The 21,566-nt window shown below is 36.1% G+C and overlaps 3 protein-coding genes across 16 annotated transcripts in view; 2 read left to right on the top strand and 1 right to left on the bottom strand.

Moving 5' to 3' along the window:
* Positions 1 to 21,566, bottom strand: part of LOC127845741 (DNA repair-scaffolding protein-like) — a 590,230-nt gene that overhangs the window by 65,537 nt on the left and 503,127 nt on the right. The gene's annotated exons all lie outside the window — the stretch shown is intronic.
* LOC127845750 (vesicle-associated membrane protein/synaptobrevin-binding protein-like) overlaps positions 1 to 21,566 on the top strand; it is a 257,512-nt gene that overhangs the window by 53,541 nt on the left and 182,405 nt on the right. The window contains exon 8 of one of the 3 annotated variants that reach the window (XR_008033371.1): positions 4,603 to 4,851. The exons of the other annotated variants lie outside the window; for them this stretch is intronic. The gene's annotated coding sequence lies outside the window, so the exon portion shown is untranslated. The remainder of the gene's footprint in view (positions 1 to 4,602; positions 4,852 to 21,566) is intronic. 3 annotated transcript variants of the gene reach the window in all.
* The window catches only part of LOC127845744 (ankyrin repeat and SAM domain-containing protein 6-like), a 36,465-nt gene continuing 23,426 nt past the window's right edge, over positions 8,528 to 21,566 (top strand). Inside the window, exons 1-4 of the mRNA XM_052376856.1 lie at positions 8,528 to 8,818; positions 15,855 to 16,401; positions 17,966 to 18,010; positions 18,799 to 19,006. Coding sequence (XP_052232816.1) covers positions 8,669 to 8,818; positions 15,855 to 16,401; positions 17,966 to 18,010; positions 18,799 to 19,006 — 950 coding nt within the window. The 5' untranslated portion in view covers positions 8,528 to 8,668. The remainder of the gene's footprint in view (positions 8,819 to 15,854; positions 16,402 to 17,965; positions 18,011 to 18,798; positions 19,007 to 21,566) is intronic.

The raw sequence follows: 21,566 nt of genomic DNA on the forward strand, positions 1-21,566 counted from the left end.
AATTTGCATACAACAATTACAAAATACATTTAAAGAGTGAAAAACATGGAGAGATTTTACAATACGTCAACTTAATCAACAAGATTTCTTAGGGGTGTGGAAAGGTTAGCCCTGAGTTGTCTCACATTGATAAAGTTTGTAAATTAACTGTCCAACATGAAAACTGTACCTGAAATAGTTTGTTTAGGTTGCAAATTCATTATCATGTCACAAATTACCACATTGTTATGTCCCCCACCACTATAGTGGGGAACATATTGTTTTTGCCCTGTCTGTTGGTTTGTTGCTTTGTGTGTTTGTTTGTTTGCGTCAAACTTTAACATTTGCCATAACTTTTGCAATATTGAAGATAGCAACTTGATACATGTATTTGGCATGCATGTGTATCTCATGGAGCTGCATATTTTGAGTGTTGAAAGGTAAACGTCATCCCTCAAGGTCATAGGTCAAATATATGGGGGCATAGTGTTCCACAAACACATCTTGTTTTGACAGCAATTACACATTGTTCTTTCTTAACAATTTATTTTTAGCTCACTTGAGCACAACGTGCTCATGGTGAGCTGTGATGGCTTTTTGTTCGTCGTGCGTCGTCCGTCGTCAACATTTTGCCTTGTGAACACTCTAGAGGCCACATTTATTGTCTGATCTTCATGAAATTTGGTCAGAACATTTGTCCCATTGGTACCTCGACTGAGTTCGAAACTGGATCATGCTGGGTCAAAAACAAGGTCACTAGGTCAAAAATAGAAAAACCTTGTGAACACTGTAGAAGTCAAATTTTATATCCAATCTTCATGTAACTTTGTCAAAGTGGTTGTCTAAATGATATGTTGTTTGAGTTCAAAAATGATTCCGGTCCGTTGAAAAACATGGCCGCCAGGGGGCGGGGCAGTATTCCTTATATGGCTATAGAGAAACCTTGTGAACACTCTAAAAGTAAAAATGTTTGCCCAATCATCATGAAACTTGGTTAAAACATTGGCTTTATTGATATCTCGGCCAAGTTCGTAAATGGTCCAGATCGGTGAAAAAACATGGCCGCTAGGGGGCGGGGCAGTATTCCTTATATGGCTATAGAGAAACCTTGTGAACACTCTAGAAGTCACAATATTTGCCCAATCATCATGAAACTTGGTCAAAACATTGGTTTTGTTGATATCTCAGAAGAGTTTGAAAATGGTCCAGATCGGTGAAAAAGCGTGGCTGCCAGGGGGCGGGGCAGTTTTCCTTATATGGCTTTAGTAAAACCTTGTTAACACTCTAGAGGCCACATTTATTGTCCAATCTTCATGAAATTTGGTCAGAAGATTTGTCTCAATGATATCTTGGATGAGTTCGAAAATGGTTACGTTTGCTTGAAAAACATGGCTGCCAAGGGGCAGGGTATTTTTCCTTATATGGCTAAATATGGCTATAGTAAAATCTTGTTAACACTCTAGAGGCCACATTTATTGTCCGATCTTTATGAAACTTGGTCAGAAGATTCATCCCAATAATATCTGGGACAAGTTTAAAAATGATGCCGGTTGGTTGAAAAAACATGGCCGCCAGGGGGCGGGGCATTTTTCCTTATATGGCTATAGTAAAACCTTGTTAACACTCTAGAGGCCACATTTATTGTCCAATCTTGATGAAATTTGGTTAGAAGATTTGTCTTAATGATATCTTGGATGAGTTCGAAAATGGTTTTGGTTGCTTAAAAAACATGGCCCCCAAGGGGCGGGGCATTTTTCCTAATACAGTAGACTCTCTGTAAACCGGACGGTCTGGGGACCGGCGTGATCGTCTGGTTTTCAGAGAGTTCCGGTTTACTAAGAGTATGCATATTGCCGAAATATACATTGTATGCATTGTGTAAAAAATCATATAAGAAGAAAACAAGCCATATTCATTTTCATGTACCATGTGATAACTGTACAACTGTAAGGTTAATGTTTTAAGCTTTTTTCAAAAAATGTGTTTTTATTCGATTAATAGCAAAAAACATTCCATACCGACTTGTTTTGATTAATCCCAATGTGAGTGTGGTGCTTTATACATGTACATACGTGACATTTGTCATATAGGCGAGGAGTCGTGTACGAGTTCGCTATAAATAGCTCTGAATTAATTAAACCTCAAAGACAATTTTGACGAATAACGATTTGAGAAGACTTGTAGATTTGAGACTATTTATGCTGAAGATGCGTTTGAAATTAAGAAAAGGCAATGAATGAATTTGCAGACAGATAGATGGATATTTAACGGTCATATTTCTCACAGTTTTATCTAACAACCAAACAAACATCCATTTAAGCGTTAAAAACATTGCTATAAGATCTTTTAAACTACCCGAGAAGATCACAAGAAAGTGATCGTCACAACGGCATGCATTAATTTTGTAATTAAATTGTTTATCATAAGCTTTATAAAACGATCGAGGCAATCACTTTTTGGTGTTACCGCACGTCTATTATAGACATTCACAGTTTGTTTTACATTATTTAATCGGACTTCTTTAGCGCAGTAACGACTTGACACCTTTATGGTATGTTTAATCCGATTATCGATGATTGCGCGAGCAATATGTGTGACACTGCACGCGCTGTGCTGACTAGGTATTGTAATTTTCACGCCTCGGGCATCTTGAGAATTTGGACCGTCCGGTGTACTCAATATATTTTACGTTGAAAATGACCAAATTCACGGAGATATCCGTTCAGTTTCCGGTTTTGAGAGAGTTCGGTTTATACAACATTTTGTATCAAAGAAATAGTAGAAAATACGGGACTGGCCCGACCATTCGGAATTGGGAGAGTTACGGTATTCCGAGAGTCCGGTATTGGCAGAGTCTACTGTATGGCTATATATCATGCTTTTGTAAAACCTTGTTAACACTCTAGAGGCCACATTTATTGTCCGATCATCATGAAACTTGGTCAGATAATTTGTCCCAATGATATCTTGGATGAGTTCGAAAATGGTTCCGGTTGGTGGAAAAACATGACCACCAGTGGGCAGGTCATTTTTAGCTCACCTGAGCACAACGTGCTCATGGTGAGCTTTTGTAATCGTCTTTTGTCCGTCGTGCGTTGTCCGTTGTGCGACGTCAACATTTGCCTTGTTCACTCTCTATGCCACATTTTTTGCCCAATCTTCATGAAATTTGGTCAGAAGATTGGTTTCAATGATATCTTGGATGAGTTCGAAAATGGTTACGTTTGCTTGAAAAACATGGCTGCCAAGGGGCAGGGCATTTTTCCTTATATGGCTAGTGTAAAATCTTGTTAACACTCTAGAGGCCACATTTATTGTCTGATCTTCATGAAACTTGGTCAGAAGATTCATCCCAATAATATCTGGGACGAGTTTAAAAATGATGCCGGTTGGTTGAAAAACATGGCTGCCAGGGGGCGTGGCATTTTTCCTTATATAGCTATAGTAAAACCTTGTTAACACTCTAGAGGCCACATTTATTTTCCGATCTTCATGAAACTTGCTCAAAAGATTTGTCCCACTGATATCTTTGATGAGTTCAAAAATGGTAACCTTTGCTTGAAAAACATGGCTGCCAAGGGGCGGGGCATTTTTCCTTAAATGGCTACATGTATGATATGGCTATAGTAAAATCTTGTTTACACTCTAGAGGTCACATTTATTTTCCGATCATCATGAAATTTGGTCAGAAGATTGGTTTCAATGATATATTGGATGAGTTCGAAAATGGTTACGTTTGCTGGGAAAACATGGCTGCCAAGGGGCGGGGCATTTTTCCTAATATGGCTATAGTAAAATCTTGTTAACACTCTAGAGGCCATTTATTGTCCAATCTTCATGAAATTTGGTCAGAAGATTCATCCCGATAATATCTTGGATGAGTTTAAAAATGATGCTGGTTTGTTGAAAAACATGGCTGCCAGGGAGCGGGGCGTTTTTCCTTATATGGCTACAGTATAACCTTGTTAACACTCTAGAAGCCACATTTATTTTCCGATCTTCGTGAAACTTGGTCAGAAGATTTGTCCCAATAATATCTTGTTATCTCAGGTGAGCAATTTTGGGCCTTTCAGGCCCTCTTGTTCCTTATATGGACTTATGAATCGTCATGAAACTTTGTCAGTATATTTGTTTAAATGATATCTTGGATGTGTATGAAAATGGTTTTGGTCTGTTGAAAAGCGTAGCTGCCAGGGTGTTCACTAGTTATGAAAGTTGGTAAGAACATTTTGTTCTAATGACATCTTGGGCTGCACAGAACAGGTCAGTTTCTTTGAATCTCAGGTGAGCGACTTTGGGCCTTTCAGGGTTTCTTGTTTCTTTCGTTAATTATAAAGGAATGACTGATACAAAACTACTTTTATTTCAACATTTTACTTTTCCTTGTTAAAACATAAGATTTGTCTATGGAACAAGTTTGTAGTTTGGATATTTCCATTTCCTGTAACTGTTGTCTTTTCTTTTAGACTTATATCTTTTATTGGTTTAATGTGTTTATGAACAAAAGTAATTATTTATTTTACTGCATTAAATGGTGAAAACAAATCATGTGTTTTACCAAGATAAGTCATCTTTGTGTACAACACATTTTGATATATCCGATTATTCTAGCTGGATTCGTAGGTGTTGATTGATGTTCATAAACTTGTTCATTGCGTTTTGTGTACACGTATGTAACAATATGTGGGGGGGAGATGTTGTCATAGTTGTTATGCATAATTTGCTTTTAATATTTATACTATTCATGTATGTATATAACTGTGTATAGGATACGCACACATGTTTGCAGGTATGTGGTATACTAGTATATGGCACACATGTGCATTCATTGCATACACCCCATACAGATTTTTGTACTGTTTGATTGATGATGTTCATGTTGTATATTAATCATAAAATTCCATATGTCGTATGTTTTACTGTGAGATTAATCTTATGTATTCAGGATGTTAACAAATAGCTGTCTGGTAAAAGACATGCTCGTGAACTTAAAAAACATTGTTTTGACTGTCGGGTTAACTCTTTGTTGTTGTCAAAAACTACGAGTCATACTTAGCCGACATGTCACCATCTTGAAATATAACAAACTGAAAAATGGATTATAATTACTTATCTATTCAAGTTTCTTTCCTCTTTTACAATTTACATTTTATTGTCATTGTGGTTCCCCTAAAATTTAACTGTGTTTACATGACGTACAGATATGGGCTTTGACATTTATTTTCACATAAAAACAGGTGATATATGCCACCATAAGAAGGCATCATATAGCAGTTGCACTGTCCGACTGTCTCTCTTTATGAATGTCAACCATGGCAATATAAAACTGCATGTAGTGTGTAATATCTCCCTTAATCAAAGGACATGGTTGCATGTAGAGGTCAGACTTGGCTGTTATACAGCTGGTAAATTCTTGTCTCAGCCATTACTTTGCTGTATACTGAAGGAATTTTAAACAATTCGGCACAAATGCAGTCCATCATAGGACAATCTGATCCATGTAACGCATGTATCCACTTCCTTAAATGTCAAGGTCTAATGTCGTAAAACAGCTTGTTTGGACTGTAATTTTGGCATTTGTCAAGTTATTTTGAAATATCTCAATACTAATAACCATCATGATGAGGTTTTTTGTGTGTCTAAAAAGTTATTATACATGTCTACCCTCCTCAGAGGTCAAGATCACATTTAGAGGTCAAAGGTTAAATTAAGCCGTAAAAATGCTTTTCCTGGCTGTAACTCGCTCTGTCAAAAGAACTTGCCACAAATGACTGTCAATAGGAGACTAATCCTCGCATGTATCATCTGACTCTTGGCCTCAATGATCAAGGTCACACTCCAGGGATTAAGATTTAAAAAATCCATAAATAACTTGTTAATGACATTAATAAGGATTTGGGACAAAGGTGGGATGTGTGGGTATTTGTGCCTAATGGACACTGTGTTGTTTATTTATCTTTTCACATAAGATTTTAGCAGTGCATGTAATTGCATTTATAAACGGACTAAAAATGAAAGAAATGTTGTATAGGTGTTAATAATGGATGGTATGCTTGATTAATGTATTATTTGTGTTTTCACTTGATGATAGTTTTGTTGACTTATTGAGTGCTTAGTATGGGTCACAATAGGTGTTTCCTAACACTAGGTAACATCCTATGTGTAATAACAAGTGATGTCCCCTGTTCTTTTTCGGTGACTTGTTGTTAATTTTGAAGCATACTGACATACCAAATATTTATTGATAAATACTAGAGCAAGCATCCATATGTATGATTTTAAGGGGGTGATCTCGTAACAAAGAATTTGTAAAAGAAATATTATTTTAGTGTTTTATTTAACCCGACATTATGACTTTGAAATATTCATGATGCTGAGCTACAGTATATCAACAATCTGTTTGAAAACATGTGACACAGACTAATAAGTGCATGGTACTAGGCTTGCAAAGTCACTTACTCTAATCTTTTCTCATCTCTGTTAACTCACTCGTACAACTGTATAAGGTTTGAAATTGATGTTGTTAGTTCATTCATTAAGTATCAAATAGCAAATAAATTATTTTTAATAATTTTATCACAATTGTTGTTGTTGAAAGACACATTCAACATGTTTCTTGCAATTAATAGAAACATTATTTAAATGAACAATTCGGAAAAAAAGTCCCCGCAAGTTGATTATGAACTATGGGTAATGACTGAATATTCAAGGGAAATCAGCTTGTATTTGGAAAGGCGTGTTATATTTAATTTTAATTGTAAACCCATGATATTCAAAAACAAGTATAAATGTATAAAAAACCATCCACTTCTCTCCCTGAATTATGCATTTTTAACCAAGCATTTTATTAACTTGTCTGATAGTTCTTGTCAACTTTTGTTTGTGTGCAGCTTATTATGTTATGTTCTTGTGTTATTTTTCTAAAGAAAGAATAGTTAAGTATAATTGAATAATATTTGTGTTCACTTGTTGTTTCTTTAAAATATGCTGATACTATTGGTTATGCTTGTTTTTGTCTTGAGAGTATGCAGGCATTTATGTTAAGGTGTACGTGGTTGTATTAGATTTGCAGAAGCCTTTGTTAAAATAGTTCAAACATTATGCAGTGATTAACTGGAAAATATTTTTATTTTATCACTGTTCTTACTTTATTAGTAATAACACAGTACCAAATATCATGTGTTTATAGATGAATGAAAGGCATATTCCTTCCATCAGATTCATGAATGTTGAAAGTCAATGCTTAATCAAGTAATCATGGTCATAACACAGATTCCCTAAATGTTTAGTTCCAGCTTTACAACTTTCTTTTCCAAAGCAGATTTTTGTTTTCACAGTTGTGATATGAATAGTGTTTTATACACATTGGATTTTCTTTAGAATTTAAGCATCATTTTGTTCATATTGAAATTCAGCTGTTTTCGTTTAAATATCTTTGTTTTGTAGCTTTCACATAATTGTTGTTTTTATTGTAAAATGAAACATTTTCCCAAACTAGATTTCAATAAACTATTACTGTTTATTCATACTTAAGTGTTGTGTTATTTATATTCATATCCTGAAGCATTAAATGGTGAATTTCGTATTAAAAATGCTGAGTTAACACATGTTTATTCCAGGACCCAGAGAATTGAAATACAAATGTAACATCTTTGCCTTACATCTGGACAACAAATTAATGGTATTTCTACTATAATTTTTGATTGTCAACAATTTCTTACACATAAGACTAGAAGAGTGCATAAGAATCTGTACAGTTTCAGAGCAGTAATAACTATGTGCATACGAATCAGTACAGTTTCAGAGCAGTAATAACTATGTGCATAAGAATCTGTACAGTTTCAGAGCAGTAATAACTATGTGCATAAGAATAAGAACAGTTACAGAGCAGTAATAGCTATGCGCACAAGAATATGTACAGTGCCAGAGCAGTAATAACTATGTGCATACGAATCTGTACAGTACCAGAGCAGTAATAGCTATGGACATAAGAATCTGTACATGTTGCTTTGCAATGTGTAAGTGCTCTTTTGAAGCAATATGAACTGGTGATCCAGTTGAAATACACTTGGTTGTTTCTTTTATCCGCATACCTGTCTGTATAATATTGAAGTGTATGCATTGTTATAGACACAGACAAATCACGTAAACGGGTTAGTTCAGTTCCAATATTGATGAGATTATTTCAATTGTTCATAGTATATATTGTTTATTGACTGTGCACATCAAAGGTATGGTCTTATGATCAGACTAAAGCAACAGCTTTATTTAAAAAATCGAAATGAATAAATCATATGAACATATTTTGTTTTATATTGAAATAAAAAATAATTGCCATGACATATCTAGCTTGCTACCATTTAGTAATGATGCCACTTTGTATATATAAGTTTCCTCTTGAAACCTATTACATTTATTCGACAGTCATGATAGAATATAATTTAACATCCCAGTTTATTGTATTGTAATATGTCTATTGTATTTTAACCCATTGTGCTGACAACGATACCCCGTATTGTGCAAGTTAACCCAATACCCGTGACGTCACATCTGTCAAAATGGAGTCATAGATTCCAAAACAAAGAATGCGACATGGGAAACGACTTCGTATTTGGTCGTGGAGTGATTTTTTCGTAAATAATTACCAGGAAATGGTCACGTCGAGCGTTACGTAGTTTTAAACGCCGCCATGGATCCCCTGAGACAGCTGATGAGCGCGTGCGAGCAGGGAGATGTGCAGTTGGCCGAGGCGATGTTGGACGAAGGTCTGCCTGTGGACAGTACAGACGACATGGGCAACTCGCCACTGACAGTCGCCGCGGCGAATGGGCATGATCAGGTGTGTAGAACATATGATTGAAACAAGTCGTCTTCGCCCGCTAAAAAATAACTCTTAACGACCCCTCATGTCTGCTGGTTGAGGTTCAAACCTCTTGTCGGCCACCGGCGTAACCGAAGAGGCATTTGGAAGCACAGGTGGAAGTAACGTACCCTGGATAGAATTTTTGTTAGGAGCTCAATATATTCAAATAAATTTATAAGATTATGTTTAATGAGAAAAAAATTGACAAAGAACCATGAACAAAAAATCCCCACCCTCTGATATTGGAATCATAACAAGGTCATTAACTAGAATTTATCATAGACTTTTCCTTTAAAACAACGAGGCGTGTCAAATAATGCATGCATATGCAACCTTTAATCATGTTCAATAAGAATGTACATGTAATAACATGTGAAACAAATAACTAATTTAATTACTGCAAACAGTATGGGGACAGCGATTTTCCTCCTTTATAAAGTACCGGTAAACGGTACTTTCCCAATAGAGCGAAAATTCCCAAATTCCCAATCGGCATCTGAAAAAATCCCAATCGGCGTCCGAATTTTTTCTCAAAACGAGCGAAAGTTTCGTAACAAAACCAAACTTTCGGCGAGCGAACAAAGAAAATCGTATAGTTGTGTGTAACCACGCGCTCGATTAATATCGGGTTTTATTATTCAGCGCGTTCAATCAATAGAGTTGTTACTGTTTGCTGTTCTTTTGTCAGGCAGCCAGCGTAATGTTCGACGTCGGTTTTAAACCTTATCGTAGTTTGAAATGCCCTCCAGCACTGCCTCTGTGGAAAGGTTGTTCAGTCTAATGAACAATCTTTGCACGACCAATCGGAACCGTCTATCACAGGACACATTGACAGCTCTAATGATGCTGTGCAGAGAGGGATGCCAGCAACTGAGTGATGATCAAACATCAAAGATTGTTGAAATTTTCAAAAAAATGAAAGAGAGAGACATTGCTTTATAAGATTGAGATTAAAACACCTAGTAATTGATTTTGTGTCTTCTATATAATATTTTGTTATTTATATCAACTTTATTACTTTAAGTAATGGTCACTAAGGCATGCCTGCAATTGATTATTTTAATAGGTATGTTTAATTAAGTTTGAACTGTATGACGTATTCAATAAGACCCAAACTTCACGACGCGATTTTCCCAATTTAAGGATTTCACGACTCGATTTTTCCCAATTGGACTGGTACGGGTACTTTTCCCAATTGGACAAGGAAAATCGCTGGGGGTGAACTATAATTCCCAGCACAGAACACGAATGAATAATATTCCATAACTTGGTCATTACTGCAAACAGTATAGGGTGAACTATAATTCCCAGCACAGAGCACGAATGAATAATATTCTTTAACTTGGTTTAGCGTAATTACTCTATGCTTTCGGACACTCTTAGTTTTCGGACACCCCTTTTTTAAGGAAAAATAATTATTTTTCGTGTTTCTTAATTTTCGGACACACGAGTTTTCGTCCATAATTAATGTCTTAAGTTTTTGGACAGTATATTTTACAGCGCCTTTTTACCAAATTTCGGTCCTGTTTTCGATATCTAATGACTCTTCGATCATGGGGTTTTACAACCAGATTAACATCATAAAACATGGCAGGTGCATGCCTGAGGGCAACGGACCATTACATTTGCGTTATTGGGTAAATTACCTTGCAAACCGGTATTAAAAATGGTTTCGCCCGATAGCATAAGCGTTATAATGACAATTACCAGGGGAAGTGCCAATTAACAGTTCAATTATCTACCGCAATGGTACTACCCCTTCTCAGAAAATAACTGTGACAAATACTAAATGCTTCAAAGTGTGATGCACCTTATTGCAAGTTTTAGGAACAATGGAAGGTGTTAGACAACAACTATCGGAAATGAGCAAACAAAGAATTCATAGTTTGCTTTTTTATTGTGTTAATTACAGGTTCATACCAGTGTTTTTTTATGGCCATTTCGGGGCCGATATTCGACCCCATTCCCCTCAAAAAAGAGTATTATATTTTCCCCCCATTTTGTAAAAAAAAATCCCCTCCAGAAGTAAAAAAAAAAAAAAAAAAAAAAATTTTTTTTTGTTTTTTTTTGTTTTATAGAAAGAACTGTTTCATAATCATGACAAATATATCTCAAATTTATTTCATAAATAACTAACAAAGTATATAACTATTATTTATATGATTTTTAATTATTATAAAGTGTTATATTAAATTATATTAGTTTTTTCCAAATCAGTGGACTTTTCACATGAATTGCATTTGTCTCCCAAAATGGCCAGGAAAAGGCCTGATGTATCTATATTGTGTCAATATTTTTTGATAAAACATTCCAATTTGGTCCATTTTATTGATAAAAAATGCTTAAATTTGCCATTTAATCGATTTAAAAAAACTCAATTCGACTCAAAATGGCTGAGAAAACTGAGACTGTGCATGAAGGCTGTACTGTCTGAAACTAATGTTGAAAAAATCATTGATATATAGTTCAGAAAAAGGACAGAAACATTCTGCTGTGAATATTATATTCATACAAACATGTGTATTCATATAATAAATATCATTACAAATAAAAGAGTGAATTTTCAATTTTCCCCTTTTCCTAAAAAACGACGCATTTTTTCCCCTTCGGACGGGCCCCGCCACCATTCCCCTATAAGTGAAAAAAACACTGCATACTCGCGAGTATCAGTACATCACATGCTCATCTTTGAACTCGTTGGTCAAACTACAACCTTGTAGTAACTTTCTGTCAAATAAATTAAACATTTAAAAGTATTTAAAATGCAGTGCAAACATATATAACTGTAATTTATACTATACGGCATGGTATTTCACCAACGCGTGCTATTACTGGTAGTCGTTGATATAATTGACGCTATTTTCGGACACTTCAATTTTCTACTCTAAGTTTTCGGACACCTGTATTTTGTGAATATTTTTAGTATCCAAGTTTTCGGACACGAAAAAAATTAATATTTTTTTTAAGTGTCCGAAAACATAGAGTAATTACGGTAACTTGGTTGTACCATATGAGCTTACCATGGATATTTCAACTAAAAAGATAACAAAGTAACTTTCACAAAACATGTTTATGTATTTGAACTTGTCACTTCCTTTAACATACTCATAATAACTATTTAACTGCCTTCTGGCATCAAAGAAAGTATATCACGTAACGTTTTAACAGTGTTGTCTGTGTCTGTTAATGTTAAGATAGTTACAAGGAATTACTTTACCACCATCTTTTTCTTATGTTCATGGTCAAAGCGGAAAGCAAGGAAAATAATCGCTATAGCACAAATAGCACATATTTCTCCAAAAGTTTCCAGAATTGAATAGAAACAATTTGCTAATACTCATGGAACATGACAAATTGGAAGTCCAGCAACATCAGACTATTTCAACTGCCTACCGAATACCGTGGACTGTATTCAAGCTATGCAGTTTTCTTTTAAAAGTACACAACTCTGGAATCCACTGTTCCACACCAAACATGCATCTTGTCCTCAACACTCTCTGTCAAAACATAGTTTTGTATGAGGTTATGTGACTGGAGGCTTTATCTTGAATTCAATATAGCCTTAAATCACTGAATTTTCAAGCACTATAGCAGTTCTTCCATCTGAGGAGCTGTCTGTTTCCATGAATGGCAGTGGCTAATGTTGCTTGACCTGAAATCAGAAATTATGTAAATATGAATTTTTGCATATAATTTTGTATTAAACTTTTATAATTGATTTCCTATATTTATTGAATTTCCATATGGCCATTGTCCCCAAAAGACTTGTTCACTAGGTTATAATTAAGATTAAACCATCCATAAAAAATTCTAATGTTAATGATTTTAATAAAATTATATGCTTGTGTAAATTTTTAAATATGATAAAGATTTTAATAAAGATTTTAAGATTTTAATTTACTATTTTCCAATTGTAAATTTCATGGAAAGTGTCAGTTATGATTATACATTGGTTAACTTCAATTAAGTTTATATGTAGTTTGTGACAAACTCCTCATTCCTGAATATGGGACACAACATGTCTGTTTTTCAGCTTTGTTACAGCTTTCATGATTATTGTCCCCTACCGGTTTCACCGGAGGGGACTTATGGTTTGCGCTCTGTGTGTCTGTCACACTTTTCTGGATTCTGCGATAACTTTAAAATTTCTTAATATTTTTTCATGAAACTTGCAACATGGATAGATGGCAATATGGACATAATGCACGTCATTTCATTTTGTTCCTACGTCAAAAATTGTCCCTTGTTTATATGATGTGCATCCATTTGGTTTCTTAGCATTCTGACTTTTTTAAAGGACCAAGTATACTAAAATATTACAGCAACGAACATTATATTTACCAAACAAAATCTGCAAATTTCAGGAAACCATGCATCTGTACTTTTCCTTTTGTCACAAAATGGTATGTACATTGTTTTCGGAAAAAGAAGCAGTTGTAAAAATTGACACACATCAACGAAAACATGAATCGATTGACAAATGCCTTTTTGCATAACAATTGTAGAAAACTCTAAATTGTAAAATAAATATATGTATTTTGAAAAAACTTTTAACCTGTCTGTTACTCACTAAAATCTGTTATTTCACCAATTGACTGTAGATGAGATGTAGAAGTACTTGCAGTATGACATGTCTATAAAATAGGAAGAAGTACCTTCGTAATTTGTCTCCTTTTTAAAGTCAAAATAATATGTTTAACTATTGTGAAAAGTTTCAAATATATGCATATTATTAAAAAGAAAAAGATTGTTTTTTGCATTTGCCTTAAATGTCAGGTAAAGGGGTAACCGCCGCAATAATGTGAGGTAAAGGGGTGACCATGGCAATAATGTGAGGTAACGGGTAACGACAGCAATAATGTGAGGTAAAGGGGTTACCATTGCAATAATGTGAGGTAAACAGGTTACCTTTGCAATAATGTGAGGTAAAGGGGATACCATGGCAATTATGTGAGGGAAAGTGGTAGCCATCGCAATAATGTGAGGTAAAGGGGTAACAACAGCAAAATGCAGATTAACAGTGTACATGAACATGACCTACATGTATATATCATTATATTTACAAACACTTGTAAATGTCAAAATTCGTAACATTTGCTTCTTTGCGGAGGAGTGAAATTATATCTGATCAACAAGTAACATTTGAGGAGGGGGACTTAATCAGGAAATCTTTAATATGGTCATTCTTCCCCTATCTTTGATTTCAATTTGGACAGTTTTCAGGTACTTGTAAAAGTATATGCACTTGGTATTGATAAACCTGGCTGACCACCATGATATGATTGAAATACTGTTGAAAACTGCAAACAGTTAAAAGAAACAAACAAACATAAAGATTTGTCTTTTACTTGTTAGTTATCCTACCCTTAAAATTTTCCCCTTTTTGTGTGGGCCTTCTAAGCCCATCTAAGCAGTTTATCTACATTACCAAAGGTTAATCTGTTGGATTCAAATCAAAGGTTTCAGAACAATTATCAATATTTTTAGCTCACCTGAGCACAACGTGCTCATGGTGAGCTTTTGTGATCGTTTTTTGTCCTTCATGCGTCGTCCATCGTGCGTCGTGCGCCGTCAACATTTGCCTTGTTAACTCTCTAGAGGCCACATTTATTGTCCAATCTTCATGAAATTTGAATGGTTTATGGTTTGAAGATTGGTCTCAATGATATCTTGGTTGAGTTCGAAAATGGTTACGTTTGCTTGAAAAACATTGCTGCCATGGGGCGGGGCATTTTTCCTTATATGGCTATATATGGCTGTAGTAAAATCTTGTTAACTCTCTAGAGGCCACATTTATCGTCTGATCCTCATGAAACTTGGTCAGAAGATTCATCCCAATAATATCTTGGATGTGTTCGAAAATGATGCCGGTTGGTTGAAAAACATGGCCGCCAGGGGGCGGGGCATTTTTCTTTATATGGCTATAGTAAAACCTTGTTAACACTCTAGAGGCCACATTTATTTTCCGATTTTCAGGAAACTTGCTCAGAAGATTTGTCCCTTGGATGAGTTAAAAAATGGTAACCTTTGCTTGAAAAACATGGCTGCCAAGGAGCGGGGCATTTTTCCTAATATGGCTATAAATGGCTATGGTAGAATCTTGTTAACACACTAGAGGCCACATTTATTGTCCAATCTTCATGAAACTTGATCAGAAGATTCATCCCAATAATATCTTGGATGAGAAAAATGATGCCGGTTGGTTAAAAAAACATGGCCGCCAGGGGGTGGGGCATTTTTCCTAATATGGCTATAGTAAAACCCTGTTAACTCTCTAGAGGCCGCATTTATTTTCCGATCTTCATAAAACTTGGTCAGAAGATTTGTCTCAATGATATCTTGGATGAGTTCGAAAATGGTTACATTTGCTTGAAAAACATGGCTGATAAGGGGCGGGGCATTTTTCCTTATATGGCTATTTATGGCTTTAGTAAAACCTTGTTAACACTCTAGAGACCACATTTATTGTCCAATCTTCATGAAATTTGGTCAGAAGATTGGTTGCAATGATATCTTGGTTGAGTTCGAAAATAATTATGTTTGCTTGAAAAACATGGCTTCCAAGGGGCGGGGCATTTTTCCTTATATGGCCGTAGTAAAATCTTGTTAACACTCTAGAGGCCACATTTACTGTCTGATCTTCATGAAACTTGGTCAGAAGATTCATCCCCATAATATCTTGGAAGAGTTCAAAAATGATGCTGGTTGGTTGAAAAACATGGCTGACAGGGGTGGGGCATTTTTCCTTATATGGCTATAGTAAAACCTTGTAAACACTCTAGACTAGAGGCCACATTTATTTTCTGATCTTCATGAAAGTTGGTCAGATGATTTGTCTCAATAATATCTTGTTATCTCAGGTGAGCGACTTTGGGCCTTTCAGGCCCTCTTGTTAGCTTTAACTGAACTTAGTAGGTACTATCAAACACAATTTCATAACTTTTTGTTAAAAACTGACCAGATCTTATAGGTTGGTAACTATCACAGCATGTGCATATTAATTTTGCTTTAGGTTGTGCGGATGCTGATGATGCGTGGTGCTGCTGTTGATAAGAAAAACCTGTACGGATGGACACCAGTAATGCAGGCTGCCAGACATGGTCACAACAACATTATTGCTCTAATTCTGCAACATCAGGTCGACATGAATGCCACAAATGCATATGGAATGACAGCCTTGACTTTAGCAGCAAAGGGAGGGCATCTACAGGTTGTGCGATTGCTAGTTGAAGGAGGGGCTGACATCAACACCCAGGGAAATGCCTGTGAATATACTCCACTGATGGTTGCAGCTCAAAATGGCCATGATGCTGTCTTACGACTTCTTTTAGACAGGGGTTGTGATGTTAATTATAAGACTGCTTCAACAGGCTTAACTCCTTTGATGTTGGCATCTCTAAATGGCCATATGACTACTGCGCAAATTCTTATAGAAAGGGGTGGAGATCCAAACCTTTGCAATGTCTTACAGCACACTGCTTTAGCAGTAGCAGCAATGAGAGGAAAGCGAGAAGTGAGAGGTTTTCTTGAAAGGAAAACTACTAATAAAACAATAGTTGGTAAGAAGATTTATTGTGATCAGTTATTTTAACAAGCCATTTCTTGTTCAAAATTAAATAAATTTAACATTTACTTTCTGCAAAGTTAAATGAAATAAAACTGTGTGCAGATTCTTAAGAGTGTTCAATCAAAACACTTGCACTTCGTAAATTATTACTCTAACACTACTTGCGACTTGTTTTCTAAAGACAAAGAAGGAAATCAAGTGTGGGTTATTCTGCAATAATTATGGGCGGAGCTTAATGTTTCGAAAATAGTTCCGATTAAAGAAAGAAAATATTGCAGTAAAATGCACGTGCTAAAACTCGCTCTAAAAGAAATGTAATAAATGTAGCATATATAAATGTAATGAAACAACAAATTGTACATTTGGTGATAAGTGGCATAACCACGCCTACAAAGAATGTTATTTGTTAGGAAACGTGATTAAGAAAACATTTATAGCATGTCAGCTTTTCAGTAGCATCAATAAACGTGACGTCATTTAGTTTCTATGATTTTTGTTCTCAATGAAAGTGACGTCATTTGCAAAATATTTATGAATGAAAACGCTGTCATATGGTTGTACAATTCAATGACGTCACTAAATAGTGAACTTTGTACAAAGAAGGGCGGAGTATTGAAAAATATAGTTCACGTCCAAAAGCTTGAACCAAATCAGAATCATGTTTGAATCGAAATAATATTTTTCTATGATGGTTTGTTGTCGAATAATCAACAGTAAGGAGTATAGATGCGTGTTATCAAATCACTTGTGCTTCCCACTCATGATTTAATTCCTACACATCTATGCTCCTTACTGTGGGTTATTTGTCAACAAACCATGATAGAAAAATATTATTTCTTAAATAATATATAGAAAAAATAACCAACTGTTCATATGTGGAGACATAGAAATCATCAAATATATTCAGACCAAATGCAGGACTCAACTTGAACGGTGGTCTGATTGTCCGCAAAAGAAAATTATTAGTTTTGACAAGCAAAAAATTGTTCTGCAACTCCAACGGGACAAGGTCTTCTTTTTATGCCCCTGATCGAATGAGCGTGGGTATATTGTTTTTGGCCTGTCTGTCTGTCATTCTGTCTCCAAACTTTAACCTCAAAGGTAAACTTTTGAAATAACTTTTGCAATATTGAAGAAAGCTTGATATTTGACATGCATGTGTATCTCATGGAGCTGCACATTTTGAGTGGTGAAAGGTAAAGGTCATCCTTCAAGGTCAAATATATGGGTCCCAAAACTTTAACCTTGGTTATAACTTTTGCACTATTGAAGATAGCAACTTGATATTTGGCATGCATGTGTATCTCATGGAGCTGCACATTTTGAGTGGTGAAAGGTGAAGGTCATCTAGGTCAAAGGTCAAATATATGGCTTCAAAGGGGCGCAATAGGGGGCATTGTGTTTCTGACAAACACATCACTTGTTTTCATAAATAAACTTGCAGAACTTCCAGTAATATGCCTGGTATTTATTAACAAAACTTGATCTTGAAATTATAATGATAAGCACAAATTTGTATATAGACACATTTGTGCTGTTGAAATATCTGTTTTCAGAACCTGAAGAAAGGAAACCGGATGTTATTGAAGCAGCTAAACAAGGTAATGTTTATTGTTTAATTTTTACCATAAATTTAAAATCTACTAAACATATTTCAAACATACCATACCATATTTCACAATATGTTTCGTCACTTTAAATATAATACCGTTAATCTATCTCTATCTTATTTCATTTAATTAATCAAAATAATTTAATAATTTATCAGAATTTTGCTATAAGTCGCTACAATTAATAGAAATTCTTTTATTTTAATTGCATTAAAGTCCCCTACCGGTTTCACCGGAGGGGACTTATGGTTTGCGCTCTGTGTGTCTGTCTGTCTGTGAGTCTGTCTGTCACACTTTTCTTGATCCTGCGATAACTTTTAAAGTTCTTAATATTTTTTTATGAAACTTGAAACATAGATAGATGGCAATATGGACATTATGCACGTCATTTCATTTTGTTCCTACGTCAAAAATTCTGGTTGCTATGGCAACAAATAGACTTGAAATACTGCTGAAAATGGTGGTTTTCTGGATCCTGCGATAACTTTAAAAGTTCTTAATATTTTTTCATGAAACTTGCAACATGGATAGATGGCAATATGGACATTATGCACGTTATTTCATTTTTTTCCTACGTCAAAAATTGTGGTTGCTATGGCAACCAAAAATAATAATCTGAAAATAGTGGAATTTCTGACAGTGGTGGAGCCGGTAGTGGACCATTTTGCTTGACAATAGCCTTGTTAATTATATTTTATGACCAGTATGTGAACTTGTTAAATTCCTGATTTCCTTTCTTACTATATATAATTAGTTCTTATGACATTTCTTATCATCAGGCAATATTCAGCGGATACGTGACATCCTTGACATAGATGTGAGTCAACGTGACACGTGCTCACCTCAAGATGGCGCCACACCACTGATGTTCGCTGCAATGACAGGACGGTTGGATATCGCTCAGCTCCTGGTAGAGAGGGGCTGCAACATCAACAAGCAGGACAATATCAGTGGCTGGACCGCCCTCATGCAGGCCACGTATCACGGGTGGGATGTTATATAGAATTTAGCCTTGTTCTTGGAAAACTGGGCTTAATGCATGTGCCTAAAGTGTCTTCTTAGATTAGCCTGTGCAGTCTGTGTTTTCCGCTTTTATGGAATTTTTTGTTGAAAGGGAGTCTCTTTTAACAGAAAATCCATTATAGGCAGAAATTTATTTCCCAGATTAGCCTGTGCACAGGCTAATCTGGGACGACACTTTACAAAACATGCATGAAGCTCTGTGCACAGGCTAATCTGGAACAACACTTTACAAAACATGCATGAAGCACTGTGCACAGGCTATTCTGGGACAACACTTTACAAAACAAGCATGAAGCACTGTGCACAGGCTAATCTGGGACGACACTTTACAAAACAAGCATGAAGCACTGTGCACAGGCTAATCTGGGACAACACTTTACAAAACATGCATGAAGCACTGTGCACAGGCTAATCTGGGACGACACTTTACAAAACATGCATGAAGCACTGTGCACAGGCTAATCTGGGACGACACTTTACAAAACAAGCATGAAGCACTGTGCACAGGCTAATCTGGGACGACACTTTACAAAACAAGCATGAAGCACTGTGCACAGGCTACTCTGGGACGACACTTTACAAAACATGCATGAAGCACTGTGCACAGGCTAATCTGGGACGACACTTTACAAAACATGCATGAAGCACTGTGCACAGGCTAATCTTGGACGACACTTTACAAAACAAGCATGAAGCACTGTGCACAGGCTAATCTGGGACGACACTTTACAAAACAAGCATGAGGCACTGTGCACAGGCTAATCTGGGAAGACACTTTACAAAACATGCATGAAGCACTGTGTACAGGCTAATCTTGGACGACACTTTACAAAACAAGCATGAAGCACTGTGCACAGGCTAATCTGGGAAGACACTTTACAAAACATGCATGAAGCACTGTGCACAGGCTAATCTGGGATAACACTACTAAACATGCATGAAGCACTGTGCACAGGCTAATCTGGGACGACACTTTACAAAACTTGCATGAAGCACTGTGCACAGGCTAATCTGGGACAACACTACTAAACATGCATGAAGCACTGTGCACAGGCTAATCTGGGACGACACTTTACAAAACTTGCATGAAGCACTGTGCACAGGCTAATCTGGGACGACACGTTACAAAACTTGCATGAAGCACTGTGTACAGGCTAATCTTGGACGACACTTTACAAAACAAGCATGAAGCACTGTGCACAGGCTAATCTGGGATGACACTTTACAAAACAAGCATGAAGCACTCTGCACAGGCTAATCTGGGACAACACTTTACAAAACATGCATGAAGCACTGTGCACAGGCTAATCTGGGACAACACTACTAAACATGCATGAAGCACTGTGCACAGGCTAATCTGGGACGACACTTTACAAAACATGCATGAAGCACTGTGCACAGGCTAATCTGGGAAGACACTTTACAAAACATGCATGAAGCACTGTGCACAGGCTAATCTTGGACGACACTTTACAAAACAAGCATGAAGCACTGTGCACAGGCTAATCTGGGATGACACTTTACAAAACAAGCATGAAGCACTCTGCACAGGCTAATCTGGGACAACACTTTACAAAACATGCATGAAGCACTGTGCACAAGCTAATCTTGGACGACACTTTACAAAACATGCATGAAGCACTGTGCACAGGCTAATCTGGGAAGACACTTTACAAAACATGCATGAAGCACTGTGCACAGGCTAATCTTGGACGACACTTTACAAAACAAGCATGAAGCACTGTGCACAGGCTAATCTGGGACGACACTTTACAAAACAAGCATGAAGCACTGTGCACAGGCTAATCTGGGACGACACTTTACAAAACAAGCATGAAGCACTGTGCACAGGCTAATCTGGGACAACACTTTACAAAACAAGCATGAAGCACTGTGCACAGGCTAATCTGGGACGACACTTTACAAAACATGCATGAAGCACTGTGCACAGGCTAATCTGGGACGACACTTTACAAAACATGCATGAAGCACTGTTTTGCCACAGCAAGGCTCAATTTCAGACTACAATCATTTATCATTTAGAAGAAACTTGTTACTCGGCGATTGATTCTACCATTTGTGGATTTATTACTTTTTTTATTTCGCTGGTTAAACAAAAGCACATTGTACAATTATTAATATGATTTGCCTCAAATGATTGCAAATCACCACAAACTGTGAAACTTGTGTTAAGCTCAATTAAGTTAACAACAATTTAATTCTTGTTAAAGGCATATGGTGGGCTTTACTTACACATGTTTACAGTTCACTTTTGTAACAAAATAAATTTTAATCAGTCAAATGTTTAAATGTGGGGTCATTAAAATTCACAAATGGTGAATAGCAGATTGAGTCCTGAATCATTGTGATTTATTTTCTATTAACATCTGTTGATTAAAACCTATGTATTAGCTTCTTTGCAATTATGAGTAAAGATACTTTATTAATACTGTATTTATATTGTTTTCACCAGCTAAGTCTGAACATTTTGTGTAATGTCAAAAAATGAAGCATGTCTTTCACA

This window comes from Dreissena polymorpha, chromosome 9 (assembly GCF_020536995.1).
Source record: "Dreissena polymorpha isolate Duluth1 chromosome 9, UMN_Dpol_1.0, whole genome shotgun sequence".
In the NCBI taxonomy this organism is placed as follows: domain Eukaryota; kingdom Metazoa; phylum Mollusca; class Bivalvia; order Myida; family Dreissenidae; genus Dreissena; species Dreissena polymorpha.